At 38.8% G+C, this 15,930-nt stretch overlaps 1 protein-coding gene across 1 annotated transcript in view; it reads left to right on the top strand.

Moving 5' to 3' along the window:
- LOC138958826 (E3 ubiquitin-protein ligase SMURF2-like) overlaps nucleotides 1–15,808 on the top strand; it is a 79,874-nt gene extending 64,066 nt beyond the window's left edge. Inside the window, exons 15-18 of the mRNA XM_070330128.1 lie at nucleotides 5,565–5,685; nucleotides 6,502–6,703; nucleotides 7,801–7,885; nucleotides 8,596–15,808. Coding sequence (XP_070186229.1) covers nucleotides 5,565–5,685; nucleotides 6,502–6,703; nucleotides 7,801–7,885; nucleotides 8,596–8,695 — 508 coding nt within the window. The 3' untranslated portion in view covers nucleotides 8,696–15,808. The remainder of the gene's footprint in view (nucleotides 1–5,564; nucleotides 5,686–6,501; nucleotides 6,704–7,800; nucleotides 7,886–8,595) is intronic.
- Nucleotides 15,809–15,930: the final 122 nt, after the last annotated feature.

Genomic DNA, 15,930 nt, shown 5'->3' with positions numbered 1-15,930 from the left:
CCTCGGAGGAATTTCTTGTTCTTGTTGCTGAGAGATGATTCTCTCTCAACCTATAATTTCTTTCTGCTATGCTTCTGCTTCTCTTCTTCATTTTTTTAGTTTTTTTAGTTTTAGTTTTTTGTGTGCCAAACTGCTGTTTTGTTTTTCTCTCACATCTGCTCAAGGTTGCTATCCTGCTGTTTTGCAGAAAATACGGAGGCTAGTATACAAAACAATGTAATAAACAGGCTTCACAAAACACTTACCAGCAAGTACAGAGTGCAGTTGCACATATCAATGTGCACAGCTTGTTCAAGCTGCACTCGGTCACAGTTAAAAATACAAAGGGTTTTGGAAGAGAGCCAACATGTTTTTGTGGCTGTTGTACTACAGATGAAGGAAGAACAAGTCGCGTAAGGCGAAAATACAATATTTAGTCAAGTAGCTGTCGAACTCACAGAATGAAACTGAACGCAACGCAACGAAGCAAGACCGTATACTCGTAGCATCGTCACTCCACCGCCCGTGGCAAAGGCAGTGCACGTGGAATTGACAAGAAGAGCGGGGTATTCGTTGCGCCGAGAAGGATAGCACGCTTTACTGTACCTCTCTTCGTTTTAACTTTCTGAGCGTGTTTTTAATCCAAACATATCATATCTATATATTTTTGGAATCAGGAACCGACAAGGAATAAGATGAAAGTGTTTTTAAATTGATTTCGAAAAAAAAAATTTGATAATAATTTTTATATATTTAATTTTCAGAGCTTGTTTTTAATCCGAATATAACATATTTATATGTTTTTGGAATCAGAAAATGATGGAGAATAAGACAAACGTAAATTTGGATCGTTTTATAAATTTTTATTTTTTTTTACAATTTTCAGATTTTTAATGACTAAAGTCATCAATTAATTTTTAAGCCACCAAGCTGAAATGCAATACCGAACCCCGGGCTTCGTCGAAGAGTACTTGACCAAAATTTCAACCAATTTGGTTGAAAAATGAGGGCGTGACAGTGCCGCCTCAACTTTCACGAAAAGCCGGATATGACGTCATCAAAGACATTTATCAAAAAAATGAAAAAAACGTTCGGGGATTTCATACCCAGGAACTCTCATGTCAAATTTCATAAAGATCGGTCCAGTAGTTTAGTCTGAATCGCTCTACACACACACACACACACACACACAGACACACACACACACGCACACACACACGCACATACACCACGACCCTCGTTTCGATTCCCCCTCGATGTTAAAATATTTAGTCAAAACTTGACTAAATATAAAAAACGTGCGTTCAGAGTGCACTGAAAGTTAATTGGGTCTGGGAAGTATATGTGCTGATGTAAAAGTTTAAGAGATGGGGGTGAGTGAGATGAGAGGAGGGTATGGGTTGGTTAGGGGGATATTGCCATGCTAAGCATTTTTGCAGCTGAGTCAATAGAACATGCAGTCTGTCTAAAGGGTGTACTAGTTGAGGATCGCTTCCATCTCTCCAGCAGTCGAGAATGTTACATGCATTAGGTTTGGTGGGTTTTTTTCTCCACTTAAAGCATGTTCTTCTTGAGAGTATGGATTTCACACAGCATGTTTTTCTTTCAGTCGTTTGTTTAGTCCTGACCTTGCTTAATTTTAGTGTTCTCATGCAGCAATGGGTGGGGGTGGGGGGGGGGTGTTGTTATGGTGGTTCTTACATGTTCTTACCTATTATATCCTTGGTCTTACATGTTCTTACCTATTATATCCTTGGTCTTACATGTTCTTACCTATTATATCCTTGGTCTTACATGTTCTTACCTATTATATCCTTGGTCTTACTCATAACTCATAACTCATAACTCATAACATTTTATTGATCCAACAAAGGAAATTAAATTGGTCATCAGCACATATAGGTCATTAATTAATAATTATAAAAGAAGAAGAGAAGAAAATTTATAAAACCCATGATAACAAAAAAATATCTAAAGTAATATATGTACAACTACAATACCCTTTTTACTTGCACACTTGACACACCGACACACCAACACACATGCATACATACCTACATACATACCTACATACATACATACATACATACATACATACATACATACATACATACATACATACATACATTCCATGTTAAAGTGTAGTTAAGAACATCACAGTAATTATATCATTGTTTGGATTAACAGATAAGTTTTTATGTAAATGATGATAACAACAATCCATAATTAACGCTATTGCACTACCAAAAGAAGAGACCAACCAAACACATAAAACCAATCACAGTAATCATCATCAGTTATCACAGGTATCACAGTAGATTAGCCATCAGGTAGTTAGACTCAATTGGGCAAGTATAGTGTCAACACCATCACAACAGTGCTAAAGCTCATTATCACAGCACTAGTTATGATCAAAGGTCAAACAGTCATCAAATCATATTAAATCTATCACTAAGAGGTACATTTAAAAGGCATCACTGATAGTCTGTGGCCAGGACAATGGCTCGGTTGCTGTTAAAATATCTCACAGCTGCAGGAACAAAAGAACGCCGAAAACGCTCCGTTCGACACCTAGGCATGAGAAACCGAGCGTTCCGTGTGATGCGGAGATCCATCAGTGCGTCGTGGAGGGGATGCCCTAGGTCGAACAGAATAGCTCTGGACTTACTGGCAAGCCTTCTTTCAACAAGGACTTCAAGGGTGTCAAGGCTCTGGCCTACAGTAGAACTCGCTTTCTTTATCAGCCTGTTCAGCCTGCCAGTGTCCCTTGCAGTGGCATTCCCTCCCCAACACACTGATGCAAACACCATCACACTGCACACCATACTCTGATAAAACATGTACAGCATCTTGTTACACACATGAAATGATCTCAGCTTGCGCAGGAAAAACAATCTTGACTGCGTCTTCTTAAAAACAGCATCAACATGATTAAACCAGCTTAGCTTGTTATCTAGAACTACACCTAAATACTTGTACTCGCTGACTATCTCAATCGCATCACCTTTGATGACTACAGGATGGACAGTGTCTTTCTTTTTGCGAAAATCAAAAATCATTTCCTTCGTCTTGCTTGCGTTTAATACTAAAAAGTTGGAATCACACCAAGACACAAAATCATCAATATGTTCTCTATACAAGCTCTCATCACCATCAAGAATACTACCAACCACGGCAGAGTCGTCAGAAAATTTCTGAAGATGACATGACTCTCCTTGTACTTTAAAATCAGATGTATACAGGGTGAACAAAAAAGGTGACAAAACTGTTCCTTGTGGTGCTCCGGTGAAAGTGTTAATCATGTCAGATGTAAAAGTACCATTCCATCGTACAAACTGTGGTCTATCTACTAAATAATCCAGAATCCATTTCACTGTACTATGATGCAAAGACATGTTTTGTAACTTCTGAGCCAGAAGGTGAGGCTGAATAGTCTGAAAGGCAGAAGAAAAATCAAAAAACATAACTCTAACACAAGCAGAGCTCTTCTCCAGATGTGTGTACACAGAATGTAACATAAACAGTAGTGCATCATCAACCCCTACTTTGGCCCTGTATGCAAACTGCAAAGAATCTTGAAAAGCAGCAACTTGGACCTTCAAAACAGTCAACACCAGTCTTTCAAAAACTTTCATAATGTGAGAAGTGAGAGCTACAGGCCTATAGTCATTCAGACATGACACCTTAGGCTTCTTCGGCACTGGCACAATACAAGAAGTTTTCCAAGCAGATGGAATTTTGCACAAAGACAAAGACATGGAAAACATGGTGTGAAAAATCTTACACAGCTGATCAGCACAGATGGACAATACCTTAGGCTTGACACCGTCAGGTCCTGCTGACTTGTTTACCTTGGTCTTTTTCAGCTGTTTACAAACATCATCAACTGACAGTGTGACTGGCTCCTGTACAGCAGAATCAGAAAAATTTCCAGAACTAACAATCTCATCCTGTTCATCCTTAAAATCATGGACATCAAACCTTGCATAAAATGTGTTGAGCTCATTAGCATAATCAGAACCTGTACCAGAACCATCCACTTTCTTTTTCTTTGCACAACCAGTTATTTTCTGCATCCCCTGCCACACTTCCTTAACATCATTACTCTCCAATCTTGCTTCTAGTTTCTTCCTGTACTGATCTTTTCCCTTTATAATGGCATTTTTCAAATCTTTCTGAACGTTCCTTAAATCATCCTTATCCCCACTTGAAAAAGCTTCTCTTTTCTGTTTCAACAAGTCTCTAATCTCTCCTGTTATCCAAGGTTTGACATTGGCATACTGTGTGACCTGTTTGACATGTTCTTACCTATTATATCCTTGGTCTTACATGTTCTTACCTATTATATCCTTGGTCTTACATGTTCTTACCTATTATATCCTTGGTCTTACATGTTCTTACCTATTATATCCTTGGTCTTACATGTTCTTACCTATTATATCCTTGGTCTTACATGTTCTTACCTATCCTTGGTGTTATGCTTTGTGTAAGTTTCCTGTAATAAAAAGTATTGTTCTTTTCTTGCCCAGTACCCTGCACTCCTTCTTGCCCCCTTTCGTACACGTTTTATCACAAGAGTATAGTATCGGCTAGGCTCCCATTACTTTATTGAGAAACTGTTTCCTGCTCTGACTTTTCTTGTTAATCATCCTAAGGTTGAAATTAAGCCATAGTTGTGTACTTGTGCCAAGAAAGATGGAAAACGGAGATCAATCAACAAAACTTTTTCTTTTAAGTTTGGAGTTTGTTTTAGCCATAGTGTCACTTGCAGCTCTTAGACAAGCAAGACCAAGGAAAAGATACTGTCTGCAAAGTAATAGGACTTCCATAAGTGTCTAGCTTTGCATTTGTCAAAAACCCTCTTGAGACCTTTGCGAAGACTGATCGGTGCAAGCGTGAATATTTGACATAATTTGTTTAGCTTCGACTGATGACAGACTTAGTTAGGATTCTGACATTTTTATGACCTGCCCGACCCTTTTACTCTGTTTTTCCGTTTCTACATTCATCTCTGTCTGGAAGTTTCTGAAAGCAGATAGCCCTTTCCTGCTGAGAAAAGATTTAAGAAGTAGGGTACCTCACGTGCAGGGAAAGTTGGTCACCTCACAGTGTATAGTGCATGTTAAACAGATTGGTTTTGTCACTTTTGTCACTCAGCAGAGCTGCTCATTCCAATTATAGATGGTTGTCTCTGAGGTCACTGCCCTACTTTTTGGCTGAAGGGATTTTTTGTGTGTGTGCATGTGTGGCTTCTGGAGGCTTTCTGTTCTGTCAATCTTGGTTTACAGAGTTTCAGTTTTAACAAGTTTTTGAAAGTTTATCTGTGTTTTTAGTTAGTTAGTCAATAATTAAGGCTTCTCAGCCATGATCTAGGATTGAAAAGATCATGTTATATGGAATAAGAATGGTGTTACCTCTCTTATTGTGTGTGTGTGAGTGGGCGGACGGGCGTGCATGCGTGTGTGTGTGTGAGGGCTTGAGAGAGGGAAATAAATTTCTGTTTATTTAATCGTGAGTTGAATTCATTTGACATTGGTTCTCTCTGATTGTGAATAATGTGTATATTTTCATTTTTGTGTTTTCAGGTTGTACGTGCAGTGGCGTTTCATGCGGGGCATAGAGGCACAGTTCTTGGCCCTGCAAAAAGGTTTCAACGAGATCATTCCTCAGCAGCTTCTTCGTAGCTTTGATGAAAAAGAGTTAGAGGTAACACTTTCATTTCTGGTTGTGACTGAGTAAGAAGATAAGATTCTATAAGGTTATTCCCATAAGAATTATATAAAAGATGTGTTAGATGGTATGTCAGTGTCTCATGAGCTATGCCTTCTTGGTAATGTTTTTAACATTTTGCTTGCATTTTACATTTGAAACATTTACCCTGAACATCATTTTAAATTTTAGAACAAAACGGTCATGGATGAAAAACGAAATATTCAAGTGTTTCAAATATGTGAAGCAAAAAATTACCCAAATTCAGGATTCCACTGAGATTCTGTTATGTCAAAATCCACATACACTAACAGCTGGTGTACAATTAGTACAACCTGAAATAAGACCCCCCATTTTAAGACTCCCTCCTTTTTAAGACCTGATTTTCTCAGATTTGTTGAGGTCTATAAAGGGGGGTTCCACTGTATCTAAATATATATACGACTTGTGTCTGTCTGTCTGCGTGTGTGTGTGTGTCCGCGATGCACGGCCAAAGTTCTCGGTGGATCTTTTTCAAATTTGGAGACCGTATTCACATACACCCCGGACACAACCTCATCGATGAGATATTTCAACAAGTGCTCTCAGCGCTGAACCGATTTTGGTTTTTCTCTGGATCCATTCCCAGTAACTCTTCCTTATCTTCTCCAGTGTTTTCAGCCGCGTTTATCTCCCTTCTTCCGTGCGGTGCGCCGGCAAAGCGGGTATTCATCTAGTCTATATATATATATATATATATATATTTTTTTTTTTATATATATACATATATATGTTCTATTACTTACTAAAATAGTTTCCTTTTGTCTCCCACAGTTGATGATCGGCGGGTTGGGCAAGATTGACCTGGAAGACTGGAAGAAGCACACACGCCTCAAGCACTGTACCTGGGACACAGACATCGTGCGCTGGTTCTGGCGATCTGTCAACAGTTTCGACGACGAGATGAGGGCTCGCATTTTGCAGTTTGTCACGGGAAGCTCAAGGGTACCTCTCCAAGGCTTCAAGGCGTTGCAAGGTAACCAGGGAGTGTTTTGATTGATTTCCAGAAAATAATGAGAAAGTGGGTAGGATCAGTCTAAATTATTTCCTCCGAAAACGGCGTATGGCTGCCTAAATGGCGGGGTAAAAAACGGTCATACACGTAAAATTCCACTCGTGCATAAAACACGAGTGTACGTGGGAGTTTCAGCCCACGAACGCAGAAGAAGAAGAAGAAGTCTAAATTATGATAAAACAGAACGTTACTTTCACTGATCTTCGACCAGTCTGAAGACACGGCTGGGTTAGAGATCAGTTAACATAACGTGTGGGTTTTTTTTTTTTTATAAATACAACATTCCAATAACATACCCAATGCTAGTTTTTTTATTGTGAATTTTGGAACGTTGGAAGTCGCTTTGTTTTTGGATTTTTAGTCTAAATTATGTAAACCGATTTGATCACGTAATAATTTAGTGAGAGGTAATGTGTGTGTATAATATTAATACGTTAAGTACATGTATGTGGGTAGACGGGCGCTGTGGCGGGGTGGTAAGACGTCGGCCTCTTAATCGGAAGGTTGAGGGTTCGAATCCCGGCCGCGGCCGCCTGGTGGGTTAAGTGTGGAGATTTTTCCGATCTCCCAGGTCAACTTATGTGCAGACCTGCTAGTGGCTTATCCCCCTTCGTGTGTACACGCAAGCACAAGACCAAGTGCGCACGGAAAAGATCCTGTAATCCATGTCAGAGTTCGGTGGGTTACAGAAACACGAACATACCCAGCATGCTTCCTCCGAAAGCGGCGTATGGCTGCCTTAATGGCGGGGTAAAAACGGTCATACACGTAAAATTCCACTCGTGTAAAAACATGAGTGTACGTGAGAGGTTTCAGCCCACGAACGCAGAAGAAAGATGTATGTGGGTAGAGCGAACTGAACAAATATTGATATTGGGAAGGTAAGGTAGGGTAATTAAGTCGTATACTGTGAGGTTACCCTCATGGAAATTCTCCCTGGGAAAAGCCAGCTGTCATACAGCACAGCGCTACCCCACTTTGTTTTTTACTCGACTTTTAAGGGGGGTTCCACTGTATTTGATATTTGTGTGACTTACGGCCTCTTGTTAATTGTGCAGGTTCCACAGGTGCTGCAGGTCCACGGCTCTTCACTATTCACCAGGTGGACATCAACACAAACAACCTCCCTAAGGCACACACCTGGTAAGCTGTAAACCATAACTTACCTCTTTTTGTTGTTGTCTTTGTCGTCCGTATATATACAGTGTTTTTCTAAGGACTCTGTCTTCAGTCAAATCATGCACACTTTTTTTTTATCTGACTCATTGCTCTGACCCCACGCCTGTCAACCGTCGGATTGACGTATTAGGAGGTCTTCTGACCATCAGTTTTTGTTATATTCAGAAAGAGTCAGGCATTTAGACCTATAGTTAGTTTTAATCCAGGTCCAACTGACCTTTTGTCCTCTGAGTCTGTTATAGTATTAAAGATAGAAATGTTTCTCACCAGCCAATGGCCACATGGTAACAGGGAAGTCCCAGAAATGAGATGTGAAGGGTGCATTTTTTTTTCTTTTTTTTTTTCCTTACTATCCCTTATTTTGAATAATGAAGAGACATAAGCGCACGAGTTTCCCCCAAAATGTGTAAACCGTATGCCTACGTTATCTGCTATTAAATTCAGGGGTAAATTGTAAACATTAAAAAGATGATTAGATTTGTGTTTTTAAAACCCCCCCAAAACAACACTGAAAACAATGAAACAGTGAGAAAAGGAATGAAAGTGTCTTTGTAAGATCCCAGTTGTTATGCATCATCAGCGTTTATTTTGCATCCCTAGCAACTATTTTGTATCCCGACTTCCATATTGCCTGACGGTGCCTGATCTTTTTTTTTTTTTCATTTTTTTTTCAGCTTCAACAGGTTAGACATCCCGCCGTACGAAACCTACGAGAAATTCCTGTCCAAGCTTACCTGTGCTGTAGAGGAGACTTGTGGATTCGCTGTGGAGTGATTTCATCACGGTTGCTTCATCGTGTGGATTTGTCCAGGTGTTCAAACTCAAAAAGCCATGACTTTGTGTTTTAGCAGCTATGAGAACTACATGCCTGTGTGTATTTGAAGATTTCGTTTTAGATGTCCAGACATTATCCGCTGGCAGCGAAGAAAAGCAGCAACAGAAAGGACCTGTAGAACTGTGCAGGCTTTTTCTCCCGTAAGGTGTGTATGGGTTCTATATCCAGAACCAACAAAGACAAAAGTGCTTCTTCTTCGGCTTGCATGGTTTTGTGTGTGCAGTGAGGTGTCCTCTTCATTTGCAAAACAAAAATTGAGACCTGTGTAAGTGTGCAGGCTCATACTTGATTGTGTCAGGGCTTCAAAGAAAAACTACAAACAAGCAGAATAGTAGGGCCCCTTGTGTCACAACTTAAGCCTAGAAGCAGCAGGGGCAAAAACTGACAAGTTGCGACCATCTGAAATGGTGGCAAGCCATTCGCTCGCACAACACATGCTTCAGTGCCAGAACAGTTGAAGTTGTGTGACGGTTTACGCTTCAGACTCAAGATATAAGAGATGTTGAATTCCAAGAAATCTGACTTTTCTCTCCTGGTGGGAAGACAGCCTCTTCTTGCTCAGAGTGACTGCGTACAGTTGATTTTGCACAAACCTACCTGGCATGCCTTCCAGGGAAATTGACTGGACTGGGAAAGCATCATTATTATGTGTAAAAGGTAGAAAATGTGCAGGGTTTGTTTTGTTTAGGGTTTTTTCAGTTAAACTTCAAAATGATTTTGCGAAAAGAAGCAGCAAGGATGCGAGAGAGGGGAGATAATGCACAAACAAGCGTGAAGATGCAGGTCATATGACTTCAGTGATGTACCTGAAGAATCTTCGAAAACTTCTTGCACTTGATGATCATGTGAATTCATGTGGAACCCTTCTGATTGTGTGTGTTCGTGGAGTGTGAGACTATTGATGAAAACATTAAAAACTCGGGCGCTGTCAAGTTGATACAAACAACAAAACGTTGAAACAGACATCAATAATTATAAGAGAGAAAATGATTATTTCTACTCAAGAAAGCAGCAGATCTCAGCACCATGGTTCAAAGTGATCAAGCTTAGCCAACATATTTTGTTCCTCTGTATATTCAGTCTTCTGCTCTCTACTTGTATTTTGTAACACACGCTGAAAGCTGTGTAATATGGTCTTTGTTTCAAGGTCTGCTGTACTTTTTTTCCTGTGCAGTAAATTAAACAGGTAACCTGCATACAAAAAGACATATACAGGCAAACAAACAAAAAAAGGGGGGAAAACACCAACTCACACTGATGTTTTGAAGAGTTTTGGACTGAACAGCTGAGAATGTGATTGTGCACAGCAAAATTGTGTTTGGTTTTGTGTTTGCGAGAAGCGCACAAAATGCCCATAGTATAACGTGTTTGCTATCACAGCTAAGCTTGTGTCCTTTCTTTCTTTCACAGCTTCTGCATGGAAACAATTACTGCCTATATATTCAGACAAATGTGTTTGCCAGGCTGTGTTGCTAATTTTATACTAGCATGGGCTTTGAGCTTGAGAGTGTAAAAATCATGATCCTGTATTTTGTGTAAGACTAAGCGACACATCAAGCACACAAATGTCAAGTGTTGACTAACAGTTCCATCACTTTCACAACAAGTTTTTAACAGCTCATGAAAAATTGTTAGGCTTTGCGATACAGTGTGAACTTTGTATTCTTGCAGATTAATAAGAGACAATGGGGCTTATGGTACGTGTATCTAATGTATCTTGTTCGCTCATGTTCAATGCCACAATGTTGTCCAGATTTTCATATGGAATAAGTGTATCCTTTCACTTAGATCTACAAATTAAAAATCAATAGCACGGCTGGTTTCTGCACAAATTTGGAAATGTTGCTGAATGAAGTCGGCAGATTGACATAGATGTCACTTACTAAATAAATTCAACAAAAACTTCCCACTCTCAACAGGAAGCAGCGAGGCTGTTAATTTTAGGCTTATGTTTAAGTTGAAGGATGTTTTTTTTTCCCCCATGTAAAAGCCTGAACACATCTGTGGTTATGAACATGTTCCCTTACATGAGAAGAAATGTACCTTTGAGAGAGTATTTTGAGAGTTTACACCCCATGACAACAGAAATGAACAACTTTTCTCCCCAAGATCTGTGACTATGATAATCACTGTGCCTTGATGAATCACGCAATGCTGGCAGTTGCATATCACACCTGTCTCCTTACATTTCCGTGGCCAAGTCTTTAACTATTCCTGAGACTAACAGAAGTTTGTCCCTGGCTGTACACCCTCAAGTACTCGAACTCTTTTGATATCCATCTGCCTTGTGAGATTTTCACTGTGTGTGAAACGTGCTAATTAATTCTGTCCAAAGCCTTACAAATGAATCATAATTATTCTCTTCAGCTGTCATCTGCTTCCTTCCAAGATAATTCTTATCTTCCTAAACTTAGGTTTTGGAGTTTGTGTGTGATTTATTTTTGGGGAGGTAGTGGTAAATAAGAACAGACAAGCACAGCAGATCCGTCAGAGTTCAATTTGAACAACTTACAAATTTGCAACTTAAATGGAAGCATGGAAAACATGGGTTTTAATCTTGCAGGGTTGTTTTTTGTTTTGGTTTTTTGTTTTATCATTCAGAAATTGCACAATCCAGAAGAAGTTGAAAAAATCTTATTAAAATGCAAAAAAGTTAATTCAAAAGGCATCTTTTACTGTTTTTTGTTTATGATCACATGTTACGGTTCTCTTTGAAGAATAGTATGTTGCTGATGTGAGTTTTGGAGCTTTAGGAATTTCAGTTCATTGTATAATTCTGTTGCACGATTTAGCAATGCTTTTACCCTGTTCATTTATTGCCGTGAACGAGTGGAAGCTCTGTGTGTGAGCTGAGGTTAGGAATACAGTGGAACCCCCCTTTTAAGACCCCCCAATTTAAGACTCCCTCCTTCTTAAGACCTTGTTTTTTCAGATGTTCTGTTCATAACCTCTGTAAATGTACCCCCATTTTAAGACTCCCTCCTTTTTAAGACCTGATTTTCTCAGATTTTTGGAGGTCTTAAAAGGGGGGTTCCACTGTAACTGCAATAAACTTACTTTAAAATCCTGTCTACCAATGCTGCTTATGTGAATGCTATTACTTCTGTGCAAATGTACCCTTCTCAGTCATGTACATGTATAATACTTTGGTACTCATATTTATGTAGCAAAGCTGTTTGTCCTTTTCCATGTGTATTATTAGCTATGTCCCTGATCTCTTTCCCTTTCTTTTGTTGTACAGTTCTAATGGAGAAAACTGGCGTGTGAATTGAACCGAACGGAATAGTGATTGATTTTGAGAGAGAATTCTGAGTGTATGTGTGTGTGTATGTGAAAAGAAAAGAAAAGTTAAGAAGAGAGTAGATGAAGAACAGTTAGTCGAGTGGTTTGGTAAGATCACATTGCAATGATTATTACCTCTACATGCATTAGACCTACAACATGACGGTTAAACTAACAAACTTTCTGGTGGTTTAATTTGCTCTAGTAAGTGGACTTGCCCTGAAATTTAACATCAGTGAAGCAACAAATCATGAAATATTTTGATGTCTAATGGTATTTTCAGAAACTATATGGCCCTTAGATGAATTAGACAAGCTGGTCTGAGGATGAAGGATCATTGACTTCCTTTCAGAGTTACAAGGGCACGTTTGAGAAAAATTTCTCTTCGCTCTTACTGTATGCCATTTTGTTTTCTTATTTTAAGTAGGTGCTCAGATTTGTTCCAATTTTCTTTTGGAATCTTTTTAAATCGTCTTCTTATTTTTCGTTCTTTGTTTTATTTTGTGAGTGGATTTGTATTCAGCAGATAGTTTGAACCAGTGAGTACATGTATGTTGTTTGGGAACTATAAAAATCCGCTGGTGCTAATATTTCGCTATGCTTCAGCAGCTGCCCTTTCAACTAGCAGTCTTCTCTTGTACTATCCTTCGTATGTAAGCCATCATGTGCACCATCACAGATCTGCCGGGGCCTTTACATGTGAACCCATACGATTTTGCCGTATTCTGTACGTATGATTGTCGAGAATACGATCAGTACGGTCAGTGGGAAAAAAATACGACGAGAAAAATTCCTAGACTACTTTTATTCACAAGCCCATCTTGAAGCCGATCCAGTATTTGAACACATGATTACAGTTTTTGTCAGTAAAAATTGAAAAAAGGATTTGTTTTAAATGTACATGTATAGGTAAACTTAATTAACGATGTGGCGGACGCGTGGGAAGCATGTTTGAATCATGGATGTTCAAATGCTGTGTGGAGTACGCTCATTTTTCTGAAAATACACCAAGTTTGTTTGAGAATACTAAAGTGCAAAACAGGGGTTCCCAGGTCTGGATCACACTTCCACTAGAACACATTCCAAAATTCAACAGCCTGGCTGCTCTCTATGCAGAGCGGGAATTTCAGATGCTCTGCTCGAAACCCAGCCTGGCTGCTCTCTATGCAGAGCGGGAATTTCAGATGGTCTGCTCAAAACCCAGCCTGGCTGCTCTCTATGCAGAGCGGGAATTTCAGATGCTCTGCTCAAAACCCAGCCTGGCTGCTCTCTATGCAGAGCGGGAATTTCAGATGCTCTGCTCAAAACCCAGCCAGGCTGTTCATTTTTGGCATGTTTCGAAGCGGAAGGAAGTTCTTATCCTATGTAAAAAGCCTGGGCAGATCTGTGACGGTGTACATGATCGTTTACACAAGAAGGGAGGTAACATGTACCTTAAGATTTGTTTTTAGTATTAAAAGATCAGAAATGTCCTCGCTGATCTTTTTTTCTCCCCCTTCTTTGTTGTGTGTCTTGCAGTACCCGTTTTAATTTTGTCACCGATACCTGTACAAGCAATCTTGCCGGCTTGAAACTTCCCTTCGCCAAGTGTTAAAAATCGCTGCATGATTTTGTTTTGCATCATTGGATGTACTATTTGTTCATGGAATGCTTCTATTAATCTCATTACGACTCCTTCCCTCATCACTCTTTTTGTGAAGAGACTCTCATGAACTGTCAGCAATTACAAAGATGTCTGCTTTGTGTATTGTATGCTATTACTGTAGCTATTTTTTATATCGCTATATATAATTATATATTTCCCCCTGTAAACTTTGTAAACAGGGGAGAATAGCCACAGTTTCATTTCATGCTTCAGGCATAGCAGCCCCTTTACTCTGACAAATTCAGGTTCTTCAAGTAAAAAATCCACGAAAGACATCCATTTCCATGTAAATCTTCATCTGTGATATTCTGCCTCACATTTGGCGCTGGTGCCTTTGCTTTAATTCTTGAACCTTTGACAATAGAAGCAAGCATTCTTTTTTTTAAATTATCAGATGCATAGGTACGCATTCCTTCGTATCAATATGAGATATTTTCCAGCATTTGCTTTTGGTTGCAAGCATTTTTATAGTGAATCAATGAAATTCCTTTCTTCCGATGTGTGAAGTGTATTGTCATCAGTTTTGTATAGATATTGCCACGCCATAAAGCATTTCTGCTTTTCCTTTCAGAATTGATGTTGCCTGTTAGTAATTGTCTGACAAAAGCTGTTTGATCTTAAACTTTTTGGTGTTTCTTTGTGTAGTTTGTGCCTGCATGTCATACTAATTGATCAGATCCTTTTGAAATGTCTCAGGGATGTTTTTTTCCATGCACTGAAGCAGGTTCACTTTGTCTACTGGTGTATACCGCAAACAATGCAAAACAGGAGTTGAAATCACTGGCCTTGATTGCAACCTAAATTTGATGATTTTTTTTTCAAGTATAATATCAATATCCTTGTCTCTTGGAAGATGATAAACTGAACATCTTACCTTAAGAACATCTTGGTTTATATTCAACACCATCACATTTCAGGAAAGAGTGTTTCCGTAAATATCATTATGTCTCTTATTCACCAGTTTTCATGTTTATCTTATCATCAAGATTGACCTTGAAGTACTGAGATGCTACTTTAATTTTGTAGACTTGAACAGAAGCTGTTTTTCCTTCATCTTCCGCGGAGTCTGTGTGCAAAGTCACACTGTTGGAGAGTTGTCCGTTTTGTGTTGACCAGTGGAGTAATTCATTCAGCATTTATCACAAACTACAAATGAACTGTTGTGAATTGTGCATGGAAGTTCTTTTTATCTTTGTGTACTGTTATAATCTGAATTGAACCATTCTTATGTTATTTATTTTAGTTTGACAGATTTTTTAAAGGACATTTTTTACATCTTCCATATGAGTTACACTTTTTTTCTTCTTTGTTTTAGCTTTTGTTTACACAGGTTTTTTTTACGTCCTATAAGTTCGATATTGTTTTTTGCTCAAGCAAACCTGATAAATGTGTAAAATACATGTACTGCAGGAATCCAGTACATGGGCTACACTTGTGCATGCAGAAGCAGGTACACACATCATCACGCAAGTGTTGCTCCCTTTTATTTTGTATTTCTATCATCATTAGGCAGTCTATTACCATACTTTCCCCTGTTTGACCTTGAAAATAATTCTCAGTTGCAATTTTTGCAATGGGTGTCTTTGTTTACAAGATGATGTCGCTGCACTTAAGAAACAGTTTTGTTGTTTTCATTCGGTCTCCTGGTTTCCTTTCATCTTATGTCTTGATTTTTATATTTTTTTTATATATATTTTTTTTACACCTGGAGAAAATATTTAGAAATCTTTCTTAAAATGATATGGCATATTATTTCATTTGTTCAGGCATTTTTTTCTTGAATTATTTTCATCAGTATACTGTACAAAATGTACTGTTCTCCATACACTCTAGTTCCTGAATCACCGTCACCATATTTTTGATTGCAAACTGACATGTTAGTAGATCGACTCTGATTGAAAAATGAATGTATGTATTGAGCCAGTGAGTGCAAAGTGTCATTAGTGAATTTTGTGTGTATGTGTGTCTTTTGATTATGCATTATAAATGAATACCAGGGCACTCATGTAAAAAGAAAACACTGAATGCCTTTTATAAGATGTTGTGTTATAATGCGTGTGTAAGTACGGTAATATTTGTATGTATGACAGGAGGTGAGCGTTTATAAATAAAACAGAAAACTATGGAGCATGGTATTTTGTCGTTTCTGTAAGCTGTAGGAGTAGGTGACTGTGTGTGTGCGTGAAGGAGAGGTGAGTGAGGTCAGGTGTGTCACTGTGTACGAGAGAATTAGACGTACCGGGATGT

Source organism: Littorina saxatilis, linkage group LG2, assembly GCF_037325665.1.
Source record: "Littorina saxatilis isolate snail1 linkage group LG2, US_GU_Lsax_2.0, whole genome shotgun sequence".
NCBI classification, from domain to species: domain Eukaryota; kingdom Metazoa; phylum Mollusca; class Gastropoda; order Littorinimorpha; family Littorinidae; genus Littorina; species Littorina saxatilis.
The sequence above is the reverse complement of the archived record's forward strand: the minus strand, read 5'-3'. Positions and strand labels throughout refer to the sequence as shown.